Here is a 13,121-nt window from a genome sequence, read left to right as displayed (position 1 = left end):
CAGGTGAAGCTCTGGGTCTGTCCACAGTGGACCGGTCTCTGCAGGAGGATCACATGTCCCAAGAAGACGAAGCCTCCAAATTAATGACTTTAACACTCAAGCTTAAAATAAACGTTTTATACGACCCATCCATAACACCCATCATGACATCACTATGACATCATGGGTTGGGGAGGGGGGGGGGGGCTGTGAAATATTTGCAGTACTGATTGCACAGTATTCTTTGGATTATATGAACTTGGACCTTTTTTTTCTTCCCAAATAAATGTATGCATGAAATTCTAAACACAAGAGATCACAACATATTGTGTAAACTTGCACCGCAGAAACACGTCAGGATGTTCATCCCCGACTGAATATTCTAGAAAGAATCCAGTCCTTTTAAAAATTATTTGTGTTATTATTATTATTATCCATCACCGTCGTCTTTTGAAGAATGAAGACCCAAATCACGCTAAATCAGGTACAGCCCTGCGATACGAAAAAAAAAAAAAAAAAAAAAAAACCCACGCCAGTCTTAATTTAGGGCTGCCATCATGTGCGCTCATGGAGCGGCATGATGGGGAGGAGGAGCGGGTGGGGCCTGGCTGGGAACACGGAGGCGAAACCAGCGCGGCCGCTGACCAGGACTCTCTGCTGCCTTTTTATTTCTCCACTCGAACCAGACCGCGTGTCTGACCCGGAGGGGGCTGGGGGGGAGGGGGGGGGGGAGGTCCGCCTGCTGCCGGGAGCCGACCGCGCTCATCTTCCCCGACATTTACCAGATGGATGCTGAGCTGTCGTTGAAGAGGAGGAGGAGGAGGAGGGGATGAAACCGTCGCCTGGTGTGTGTGTGTGTGTGTGTGTGTTTTCGCTCATAGCCTACTTATGGGAGGCAGCGGCGGCTTGGCCCTTTCTTTATTATAGGAGAGAGATCGCCGCGGGTTTTGCTATGTGACGACCAGATCGCCCCTACTCATTTCTCGTTTGGCGATTCCCCCGAGGAACAAACGATGAACAACGCGCAAGATATGTCGCCCGATTTCGTGTTGATGCGCCTGGTTTCCGCGGCCGAGGACGACCGCCCGGACGCGGAAAACGGGAATCTGCCGCCGGGAGGAGGAGTGGTGGTGGCGGGGATGGGGATGGGGAAGGGGAAGGGGAAGGAGGTCCTGGCTCGCGGCGGCGTCAAAGCGGGCTTGGACATCAGCCGAGATCTGACGGCGGGCCTCGAGCATCCCGGCGGCCGCCTGAACAAAGCCCAGCAGAGCGGCGAGGGCACGGCCGCACCTGACTCCGGCGCGACGGAGAGCCGAGCCGCGCTGCCCGCGCCCGCTCCGCCGCAGAGCCCCATGGAGGCCCAGGGCTTCGACTTTGGCCCCAGCCCCGGCCTGCGGCCTCAGCTGCTCGTCTTCTCCAACATAATGCGGAACGGGGAAGGGATTTTGGAATTAGACCGTCGGAATCAGCCGAGGGATGCTCTGGGCTTGGACCTGAGCCCGGGGTCGGCTCGCTCCGGCGCGGCTGTGAATAACAACAGCCTGAGTCCCGGAGACGTGCAGCAGCAGCAGCAGCAGCAGCAGCAGCACCAGGACCTGCTGGAGCGGACGTGGGGGGCGCATCCGCCGGTTGTAACCGCGGAGATGCAGGAAGCTGCGGAGCTCTGCCACCGGCACCGACTCATCGCCACCCCGCCCGAGTGGCCCCTGTTGTCGGACCGAGCCAACCCTCTGACGGTGCTCGACTCTAAGTGGGGGTGCGCCTCCAGGGACAGAGAGGGAGCCGTGTTCGAACTGGCCCGACGGTTCGGGGAGCTCGGGGTCGGCGCTGTGCCCAAGATGCTGCTCAAAGCGGGGGAGCTCCCGCAGTGCTCGTGTCAGGGCGCGCACAGGCCGGCGGGAGCGCGAGTGGAGCCCGGGGACGACCCGACAGAGACCAGCGACGCTTTGTTGGTGCTGGAGGGCCTGGGGAGCGGGGAGGTGGCCGGCCTGGGCATGGGCGAGTGCCCGGAGGCTGAGCCGGACGACGAGCACGGACGCCGCGAGTTTTTACTCAACAGGAAACGGGAGATAGTCCAGAAAATGTCGGGGGCATTCTCCATCAGCAGCTTCCAGGCGGAGCTGAGGAGGCAGGTGGAGGGGATGGACCCGGCCGCGACCGAGGCGGCTGCAGCGGTGCACCTGGGCGCGCAGGTGTGCAGCCTCCACGGGGATTTATCCAGCCGGCTCTCGCAGGTAAGGTCCGGGCACTCGGAGGTCGTGGCCCAGGTTTCGGCCACCTCTCAGTCGCACACGCCGGTCCAGAGCTCGCCGTGGGCCACAAGCCCGAACCCGAGCCAGGCGTCCACCCCCAGAAGGCGGCCGGAGCGGTGCGCCAGCGCGCCGCGGACCCCCACGGGTCGGGCCTCGGGTGGAGAAAAGACGCTCAAGGTTCCGGTGAAGTCCAAAAAAGGCTCGTTAAAGATCCGCCTGAGTAAACTGTTCCGGACTAAAAGCTGCAGCGGCTCCAGCCACCTGCTGGACAAGAGGCCCTCGGTGACCTACTCGGTGTCTTCTGCCGGGAGCCTGGTGGACATGGCGAGCACCGCCGGCGCTGAGCAGGACGCAGACAGGTGAGCAGCTCCACGTGGCCCTAAACGGCCCAGCATTGGTCCTTCATAATGTGGCATTCCTATTTCCCTCAACCTGCCTGCATGGATGACTCAGGGGGGGTGGGCAAACATGTGACATTTGACCAGGAGCCCAGAGGTGTTGTGTCCCTTCATGAGTTCCCTCTGCTGCGTTTAGAAATGTGGGTCCATAATCTTTAATATGTTTGTTTCTCACTCAGAGGCCACCTTTGTTTCTTGAATTAACTCACTCAGCTGTAATTGTCTTTCTGCTCAGACACCCCCCCCCCCCTCCAGAAAATGCTCGGTGCTGCTTGTTAGATGCAGATATTTTCCAAACCTTTGTTGCTTGTCCCTCTCTGTATCCCCCTCGCTGCTTAGTCATTATTCAAAGCATCACGCTGAAGGAAGGCTATGATTAAAAAAACATAGCTTCAGAAGCCTCGGCTGCCAGAGAGCTTCAAACAGAAGAAAAGTTTTTTTTTTTTAAAAGAAAGAAAAAGCTGCAGGACCCAAAACTGCTCATAGTGAAAAAGAACCTCTGCAGCGACTAACACCTCTTCTTCTCATGTTCTCCTTCTTGGTCTTCTGCATGTGTCCGTGTGCGTCCTGCAGCCACAGCCAGCCCAGACTGACCAGGGCCCACAGTGCCTTCTCCCCCGCCTCCCTCGTTGCCTCCCTCTCTGCTTTCACCGGTAAGGGATGCTCTCTGCTTCGGGTTCGTGCCTCTGGGAGGATCTATTTCTTTGGTTGACTCATGAAACCCAGCTCGAAAACCCTCTGCAACTCAAGCGCAACGATGTCGGACGGATTAACGCGGGCTTATTAAAGCACTAATAACCATGTCCCTCAATAGTTAGATCCATAAAGTGTAAGAAAACTGCAAAAGAAAATACCTATAATAAAATCAACGATCCGAAACCCCGAATATATCCCATCTACTGTCAGAGGAAAGAGGATCCACTTGAGTCACAAGCCCATTTTTTGCCAAATTCTGTCATGAAAATGTTCCCATCAATGTTTCCACTCCAATCAAGGGGACATTGTTGTTATAATGTGTTCACATTTACACTATAATTCTTCCAGTTTTAATGGTATTACTTTGCTCTGACCACCGATGGAGAATCTGTACATTTAGAAACATTGAGCCTTTCTTTCGTCTTGTGTTTGTGCCTAAAAACCTGATTGATTGTGTTCACCTCGTACTTGGATCTGTTCAGAGATCAAATACTGTTCAAGGGTTTAAGTAATTGAAGGTTATTTGGTGTCATCTCCGCCCTCCGCCTCATCTTCACAATTGTGCAGCTTCATGCTTTAAAAAGTCCTTAAACGGAGAGGTGATCGATCAGCGTTCCCATGGTAACAGTCACCATTGAGAGTGAGTCACCTATATTGTCCTTCCGTGTCGTTCCTCACAAAGTCAACATGTTTTTTAAATGTTCTTTTTGTGTTTTGGACGCCTGAAATTAGGTCTAAAAGATATTTGATCGTATTGTTTTACATAAAATAGGTCAGTAAATAGCCTCTGGCAACTTTCTGTCTTCTGTGTTTCTTAAAAGAGTCTAAATGAGATGACTAAACGTCCTCAATACAACACAAGTCCTCCTTCAGCTTAGTGGTGAAAAGTAAAGTCATGTGACCCTTCATAGACTAACATGACGTCATGTGACCGAGGTGGAGTTCCTTCATAGACTTCTGTTTGTGCTTCTGGATATTCCTCCATATTTCACTCTGACAGCTGTAGTTAAGCTGCATCTTGAGATTTAAAATATTGCATCCGTGGAGCTCATGAAGACTCGTCATAAAACGCAACAGTAAAACGATTAGTTGCATCTCTGGCAACACAACAACACATTCAGTACCACCTCCTATCAACATAACATTACATTTCATTAATGCAGGAACATGCCAGATTTTTCCAATGAGTGCACTGCAGTGTGATGGTGATGACATCGAACGCCCCCCCCCCCCCCCCCCCCCCCAGCTGTTTCCCTCTGTTTCCAGTCTTTATGCTAAGCTAAGCTAACCAGCTTTCATACTTAACTGACAAATCACGGTGTCGTCGATTCTCTATTCCTTTAAAATCCGAACCACTTAAACGTAGAGTCCAAAAACGCATCGCTGGTATTTTTTAGAGCAACACCGTGAGCGCCTCTCACGTCAGACGCCGTGTGGCGCGCCAGATAACGCGAGGCCCCAGAGGCCTCTGGGTAAGAAGGGGCGAAGGAGGTCGGCAGCTCAGCTGGCGAAAAAAAAACATACTCAGCTGACTTTATGAGAATTGTCCACAAGGTCCGCAGGGCTTTAAAAGTACTCTCTGGTTATTGTAGTTTTTTTTTATCGCACCGCCAATTAAAAGGGAAAACATTGAAGCTGCACCGTGCGGGACCAGCTGATGTTGTTTCTCACAGAACCGCAGGGTTCTTTGCAGAAAGCTCACCAGCTGGTCCGCGGTGTTTCACAGAAGAAGCTAAGAAAAGCTTCTGGAGGAAGGAGATCCGAGGGGGGGGGAGGAAGGTCACGAAACACGACAAGCGCGGAAACGCCGTCTTTAACGCGCCTTCCCTCCCTTTTCTTTTTCTCCTGCTCTGCTCCTCTGGCCTCAGGTGAGACGGTGTCCCTGGTGGACGTGGACATCTCGCGGCGAGGGGCCAACACGCCGCACCCTCCCACGCCGCCCCCTCCTCCGCGCAGAAGTCTCAGTTTGTTAGGTACTGTTCCCCCCCCCCCACCTTTGTGCCTGCGATTTCCTCTCTTCACAGGAAACAGCTCTAATTGGATTATTTGTTGCTTTGAGAGGCACATTTGTCCATTTACAGCAACTCAAAAAGCAAACCCAGAAATCTGAGATTACCTCGAAACGATAGAATATTGGGGAAAAGATTGATTGTAAAAGGCACAAATGATATTTTTGTCCCCCCTCATTTCTAATATCTCTGACCTTTCGGATGCATATTTGTGCTCCTGGTGTCTTCTGACCCACATGTGCAGCTTTCTTGAGCATCTCTTGGTGCTTTAGGAGAAAAGGTCGGACGGGTTCTGTAGTTTGTAGCGGTTTGGTTTTGTTCTTTTTGTCTACGTTACAAACGGAGACTCACAGTGAACATTTAATGTTGAATATTAAGAAAGATTCTTTTAATTTGGTGGGCCAAAGCTTCCTGTCTGATAGTGCTGAAAAGCCTTCCTTCCTTCCTTCCTTCCTTCCTTCCTTTATCTTCCCTCCCTTTCTCATCTCATGCCCATGTATCTTTTTCTCCCTCCTTTCTTTCTCTTTTCCTTCCTGCCCGACCTCGTTCCTTTAATCCTTCCTTCCAACCCTCTCCTTTTACTTCACTCGTATCCTTCCCTCTCTCCTTCTCACCTTCTATCATGGCTTTTGTGCTTCTCTCCTGTCCTCCCTCCTTCCCTGTTACCTTGTTCTTTCTCCCTTTCTGTCCTACCATCCTCCCTCGATCCCTATCCTCGTCTGCCGGCGCATCCTTCCTTCTTTCCTCGCCTCCCTCCTTGCTTTCTCTTTCCCTGCATAACTACTTCCTTACATCCATCTGCTCTCCTTCACTTGTTTCCTTACTTCCTTGCTTTCTCCCTTCCTTCACCTTCCATCCGTCTTCTCTCCTTTACTTGTTTCCTTCCTTCCTACCTCGTTCTGTTACTTCCTTTCATCCCTCTTTCCTTCCACCCTTTACTTCTGTATTTCCTTTCCTTCCTGCTCTTTCTTCATCCCCTGTCCTTCCTGTCCTTCCTCCAGATGACATAGCTGGGCCTCAGCCTGGGCCTTTCCTAGTGAGTGTAATGGGCGCCTCCCTGCAGTCCCTCCCCCTGCCTCTCCCCCCTCCTCCTCCTCCCTCCCACGCCACCATGCAGCACAGTCTCAGCCTCAATGGTAAGACGTTTCGTTGAATCTACTCCATCACTTCCTGGCGCGAAGCAGGAAGTGAGCGTCGCTGTGGAGCAAACGAAGAAGTCCGGGGGAGATGAAACAATCGATTTCAGAAGTTACTTAAACAAATGTTTCCATCACTGCAGCTTTGTTACAGTTTTGCTTCCTGACATTAAAAAATGAAACAGTGGATTTAAAATATCTGCCTACTAGGCACCCGTAAACGTCCCCTTACATTCTGCCTCTGATTTAGACGCCTTCCTTCGAGCCCTCCCTCATTCGACCCCATCGCCGGCTGACGCTCCGCCCCCTTCCAGACATGCCCCGCCCCCAATGTTGTGCGCGCTGCGGCGGTCGGAAGCCAGCAACTTCACCGCCAGCCTGAGAGAGCTGGAGAAGGTGAGTTCCCTCTAACGAGCCGTGGACTGAGCAGCATTTAGTATTTAAGGCAACAAACAACCCCCCCGAGATCACAATGTCCACACGTCCTGTCCCACTGTCCAAAAGGTTCTCTCTCGGGGACATTTTGAGTCTTTTATCAACACTGTCCAGGAAAGAGCCTAAAATAGTATAAAATGGATAAAAAGCACAAATTTAGCACTACAATTTCTGCAAAGTGGGTTATTTGTGGGGTTTCTCCTCAGTGTGGCTGGTACTGGGGTCCCATGAACTGGGAGGACGCCGAGATGAAGCTGAAGGGGAAACCGGACGGATCGTTCCTGGTCCGAGACAGCTCGGATCCCCGGTACATCCTGAGCCTGAGCTTCAGGTCGCAGGGGGTCACACACCACACGCGCATGGAGCACTACCGAGGTGAGGCCCACGCACACACACACACACACGCACACACGCGCATGGAGCACTACCGAGGTGAGGCCCACGCACACACACACACACACGCACACACGCGCATGGAGCACTACCGAGGTGAGGCCCACGCACACACACACACACACGCGCATGGAGCACTACCGAGGTGAGGCCCACGCACACACACACACACACACACACGCGCGCATGGAGCACTACCGAGGTGAGGCCCACGCACACACACACACACACGCGCATGGAGCACTACCGAGGTGAGGCCCACGCACACACACACACACACACTGTGTGGAAATAATTCTTCCCAATGATCACGCTTTACCTGCTAGGACTGTGTGAGTGTGTGTATTCATAAACACAACAACAACATGACAACAGGACAACAGGACATCAAACAGCACGTAACGAAACAAAAAAGGGCAAAAACGTGACGTTCCAAGGATCCAAAAAGGTCGACTACAACACAGAGCTGTGAATAACTCAACAGGGTGACTCTGAGATCCATGTGTACACAAACACACACACACACACATACTTCCATACATCAACAAGGCTCTATATTAATGACTCACCATGATAAAGCTACACGGCCAAAAACATCCATAATTCAGACGTCAGGGCCAGACTGACACAACACGTGCACATCAACACGATCATGTGTGCATGAACGCATCGAGGGCAGATAAACAGGAAGTCAACAACCACACTCAGCAACTTATTTGGCTGCGTCTGTTCTCTCTGCACACCGCTTCAAGTCGGGGGGGGCTTTTATTCTGAAGTGTTTCATTCAGTTTAGTTTATTTCGCACAATTCAAGAAATGGAACAGCATAACAAGATATGATATGTGTGTATGTGTTTCTTAGGGGATGCTGGTTCATACACCTGAATGACCTCCTCAACACTAGTAATACTATAGATGTTACATACAACTTAAAACAAGCAATACATGGACAGTAATACATAAAGGGCACGTCTTGAAGCATCTGTTAAAGCAACGTGGATTGAACCAGTGCAACCAATGGGTTGATTGACTCAGATATTCGAGGTCCCCTCGGGATGAACCCTCCGACTCAGTGAAATATCTTCACATATGTTCGGGGTCTCTGGGGGACACGTTGCACTGGCTTTGGTGAAGCTCTGATGACATCACCAGGTCTTTCAGCGAAGCTCACCATCTACCCGCTGCATTAAGTGCTGAGGGAGGCTCTGCAGAGTTTGTTATTTGTAAAGTTTTCATAAACCCTCCAGGGTGAAATGTTCCTTTTGCGCGATGAGGAAAAACTGCCCGAAGCCCTTCTTCAGCTCTGTGGACGCGACTTTGAACACTGAGATCAGAACGAGGTCCAAGCGGCCCGACGCGCACCCGGGTGCTCTGCCCGCCTTCACTGTCACTACAAACTGTTTTCATAATTAACGCCGCGGTGATTTATTCATGTCAAAACGCCTCTTCAGGGACGTTCAGCCTGTGGTGTCACCCCAAGTTCGAGGACCGCTGCCACTCGGTGGTGGAGTTCATCGAGCGAGCCATCATGCACTCCAAGAACGGCAAGTTCCTCTACTTCCTGCGCTCCAGGGTGCCAGGTGAGGAAAAGGCGCCGCACATCAAAAATGGATGCGGGGCCTCCACTTAGCGAGAAGTGCTTTGAGAGAGAATGTGGAGAAACACCAGCTTCATCCTCTGTGTGTGTGTGTGTGTGTGTGTGTGTGTGTGTGTGTGTGATTCAGGGCTTCCTCCCACCCCGGTTCAGCTGCTGTACCCGGTGTCTCGCTTCAGCAACGTGAAGTCACTGCAGCACCTCTGCCGCTTCTGCATCCGACAGATGGTCCGCATCGACCACATCCAGGAGCTTCCGCTGCCCAGGTACGCCCTCGGGCAAGACAGACACACACCTGGTGGGGACCAGGCGTCCGGGCGTGGCCTCCAAAGTCTGTCTCCACCTCTTTGATATTGGGAAGGTTCTGACCTTGCTGTGAGGAGGTCGAACACGAGGCTCTGTGCTCCCATTTGACTTTGTTCGTTCGATTCAATAAGCTCTCATTCCAGACTTTTTATTGTGGCTTTTGAAATAAATTGTCATAATTTCAATTTTCAGATAATTAGACAAGATAATTTAGCCGTTTCAAATTCTTCGGCTGGGACCTCTTTTATTTTACCGATGACTATTAGCTTGAATGCTAACACTTTAGCATGCGCTGTGCGGGGGGATCGGAGCGTCGTTTCACAGGTGTGACTTTGTTGTCCCACGTCTGTCGTCGGCTCTCCTCCAGACCGCTGATCTCCTACCTGAGTAAGTTTTATTACTACGACCCCGAGGAGGAGACGTACCTCTCAATCAAGAGCATCCGGAGGGTGGTGGGTGCAGCACAAGAGGCCGAGTCGCAGACGTAGCACCGGAGATCTTCTCCGCTCAAGTGAGTGTCGGTTTGGTGTTGGTAATTAAATAAAGGAGTATATATATATATTTGTGTGTGTGTGTGTGTGTATGCAGTGAAGGAGTGTTTTTTAAGAGACGATTCCAGAATCAGTGTCGTTCCTCGCTGTGAAATCGCACGAATAAACTTAGACTTAAAGTTATGGGACCGACATTACAGCTTCACATAATTGCAGATTAACTTAACGTCAGAAGAGTATTATAACCTGCATTCTCTGCAGTGACCAGCGGGGGGCGGCGTTTTCCCATAGAAGTCTATGAGAAAATGACTGAAAATGACTTTAACCCTGCTCCAAACACAGGTTTCCGCATGGAGGACGGATCCGTGCCGGTCTGCCAGTCTTCCAGCATCGGCCAATCGGAGCGCCTGGATGCTTCCGCGTCTCCAGCTGGACTCGGAAGGACCCGCCTCTCTCTTGACTCCGGACCGACCCAAAAGAGGGACGAGTGTTTGCGGCCGTGCGGCGGACAGACAGTCGAGGAGACATCCAGGTGCGAGAGGACACGGGCCTCGTCTTCAGAGGGACTGCAGAGATGTTCTCAGCTGCCAAACGTGTGTCGGTGTGAAACAAAAAGGAGGATTTATGAACTCAATTTGCAAAATCCCCCCCCCCCCCCGAAGCTACCGAACTGGACTTCTGAAACCCACAATGCACTGGTCCATTCGTACAAGTGTTGTTTGCTGCCGTTTCCTTGTTTTTCCTTTCCATGCTGTGGATCGAGCGTTGGTCCTCAGGAGGGATACACACACAGAGGCAGGCCGGACGTGTTCAACAGGAGACCGAGTCACCATGTTGGAGGACCTAGAATCTCATTTCTTCAGCGGATTCCTTGTTTCTGCCCCGGAAATAACAACGTTTTAACGTTAGCTACGACGCTGATGCATCTCGAATGTATATTAGATGTCTCGGACATACAGATTTGTTGGAAATTCAATTCAACCCTCAATTTAATTTCCCTGTTTTTGCTTGTTCTTCCCTTTCCTCGGGCAGTTTAGTTTGACATGAATATTTATTTATAGCATGAAGGGGCATTTCGTTTCGTCCCTCTGATGTCACGTTCCTCTGCTTCGGTCTCGTCCGTTTCTTGTAGCGACAGGGTCACAGAAACCTGACCTTGTGTTTTCCCACCTCTTCACCTCTTGATGTCCCGCCTCCAACATGGTGGATTGTGCCTTTAGTTCAAAAACATCTGACCTCCAGTTCAGAGTAAAAAAAAACAACAACAAAAAACCAGTTCGGTCATTCTCGTTGTCATGGCAACAACAAAAAGCATCAGGTTCGTGTTCGGGGACGGTTTTAGAAAATATTTTGGAATGTAGCACTGTAGTGATTTCCTACATTTCCCAGAATCCCCCTTTGCAACCTGTTTGTAAATCTCATGAACAGCGTCTCGTACACAATGCACCACGTGTCCTGCAGCTGCAATGCATTCTGGTCCATTGAGGCTCACGCGCGACACCAAAGAGGAACCTTTAAACTGAGCAGAGCTGGTGTTGTAAAAGCAAACCGCTCATTGGCATCGAAGTCACCAAACAACAGCGATTTGTCGCGGTGATAAAAAGAAACTTTATTTGCTATGATTGGTCCACTTTTAGTAGAAGTTAAAAGCTCCCCAAATGTCTTAAAATCAAACAGAAGAGAGTTTTGCAAATACTGTTTTTTAGAATGACAGCATCGGGAATCTGTGAGCCTCACAATGCCTTGCCTCAGTGTGTGTATCTGTGACTCATCTTTACCTGTCAGTTTTATTTGTTGAAATCGCCCAGGTGTATTTTTGCTGAAGCTACTGGCTCAGTGATTTCAGTATAAAAAAAGAAGAAAAATAACAGGTCTTTGTGGTATCATTTAAAAAAAAAACACATTTCCAGCCTTTATAATTATATAATCATAAGAAATGAAGGATATAATGATTCAGGATTTTAGAAGTATTGACGTCCGATTTTACTTTTAACATTTATTTTGTCAAAGATATATATTTTTTTGAAACATCCGTATCTTTAGAATTTAAATTTCAGGTCCAACTCCCTCTCTGAAGCTCTGAACCACATGACATGGCCTCGCTGCGCGAATGCTGCTGCTCAGTTGTCATGGAGATGGTTCTGCTGGCGTGTAACTGGTGGATGGAGTCCACGCTTCAGTCACAGCTATAAAAGCCTCCCGAGCAACGCAACCAATGCGGACAAATCTTCAAAAGTTGGACTTTGTGATGAGATTTCTTTTTTGTTTTCAGCAATGTACCTTTAGTTTGAAAAGCTTTGAGGCAAATTGGGTTTAAGAGTTTTTTTAGCCAAAGTAGTAACACTCAATCCAGAGGTTTTTCCAAAAAATGTGATTATCCTTAATTAGCTGATTGTGTGTGTCCATCATTTAATTGACTCAACCTTTCAGTCACATGTTCCTGCTTCAGCTTGAAGCGTCCCATCGGTGCTCGACAGCTTCTGGAGCTTCTTTCATTCCTTTAACGGCAGCCGCTCGCTCTGAAACGTTTGAGGCCGAATCCTCTCCGGCTCGCTCGTGAAGCTTGTCAAATGGAAATATATTCCGGCTGAATTATGCAGCTCTTTCTCTCCGAGACTCTCCACAGAGGTGCCCGGGGAGACGCTGATAGACAGTATCTGCACCCCCCCCCCCCCCCCCTCCCCCACCACCACTATGCACAGCACACTTGAGTTGAGGAGGGAGGAAGAGCTTTACAGCTAAAAGCCTCTGGTTTCCAAAGCACTAAAGACGAAACTTGTGGTGAGGCAGGATGAAGGGGGGCGGGACTGACACGACTATGGCGGTGAATAAGGTCAAGTGCGCTCCATGGGGGGGGGGGAGTGTAGTAAGAGTGATCCAATGAGGAACAGCACAGCTCATCATCTGGCTGAAAAATGCTGGAGGCCGGACTCAGACGGCCCCCAACGGACCTCAAGAAGTGGTGGATTATAACTTTATTATAACATGATTATATAGTCACTTTGGACTAATTGTGTGTGTGTGTGTGGGGGGGGGGGGGGTAAGAACCAAAACCACCAACTATTGATTGATGGAGAAAGTAATCAGCAGATTAATCCATAATTTAAACAACCCCAAGTTAATCGTTCCATTTGAGCTCCACCACTCCCATGTGACCAGAGTATGCAATTACATTTTAATAAAGCGTTAGCAGGCTATTTTTACCTAATGGTATGAGTAATGTCAATAGGCAAATTGGAAGACCTCAAATGCTTCCTCCACAAGTGCGAACCACGTGAGTGTCCTGTGTCTTTTTGCACGCATTGATTAACGAACAAATATTCGCTTCAAAACTAAATCTATATAATCCGTCTGCAGGGATTACGTGCTTCGTAAATCATCACACATAATAGTCTGAGCCTCATAATTGAAACATGGGCAGTTTAAACGGGTC

At 50.0% G+C, this 13,121-nt stretch overlaps 1 protein-coding gene across 2 annotated transcripts; it reads left to right on the top strand.

Moving 5' to 3' along the window:
• The first annotated feature begins 697 nt into the window (after nucleotides 1-697).
• socs7 (suppressor of cytokine signaling 7) lies at nucleotides 698-11,556 on the top strand. Of its 2 annotated transcripts, XM_037471904.2 has the most exons (10): nucleotides 698-2,590; nucleotides 3,203-3,282; nucleotides 5,194-5,298; nucleotides 6,336-6,470; nucleotides 6,721-6,866; nucleotides 7,112-7,280; nucleotides 8,749-8,877; nucleotides 9,022-9,157; nucleotides 9,565-9,708; nucleotides 10,031-11,556. In XM_037471904.2, the coding sequence occupies exons 1-9, from the start codon at nucleotides 993-995 to the stop codon at nucleotides 9,683-9,685; spliced, it is 2,619 nt and encodes an 872-aa protein (XP_037327801.2). In that variant the 5' UTR covers nucleotides 698-992; the 3' UTR covers nucleotides 9,686-9,708; nucleotides 10,031-11,556. The 2 variants fall into 2 exon arrangements, with proteins under 2 accessions (XP_037327801.2, XP_062420765.1); XM_062564781.1 differs by lacking the exon at nucleotides 6,336-6,470.
• Nucleotides 11,557-13,121: the final 1,565 nt, after the last annotated feature.

Source organism: Pungitius pungitius, chromosome 9 (assembly GCF_949316345.1).
Source record: "Pungitius pungitius chromosome 9, fPunPun2.1, whole genome shotgun sequence".
In the NCBI taxonomy this organism is placed as follows: Eukaryota; Metazoa; Chordata; class Actinopteri; order Perciformes; family Gasterosteidae; genus Pungitius; species Pungitius pungitius.
This window is presented reverse-complemented; position numbering and strand designations above follow the sequence as displayed.

Coding starts and splice junctions, on each gene's coding strand:
- socs7 (XM_037471904.2), top strand. CDS start 993: ATGAACAACGCGCAAGATATGTCGCCCGATTTCGTGTTGATGCGCCTG. Junction 6,471..6,720: donor GCACAGTCTCAGCCTCAATG/GTAAGACGTTTC, acceptor CCTCTGATTTAG/ACGCCTTCCTTCGAGCCCTC. Junction 7,281..8,748: donor GCGCATGGAGCACTACCGAG/GTGAGGCCCACG, acceptor ACGCCTCTTCAG/GGACGTTCAGCCTGTGGTGT.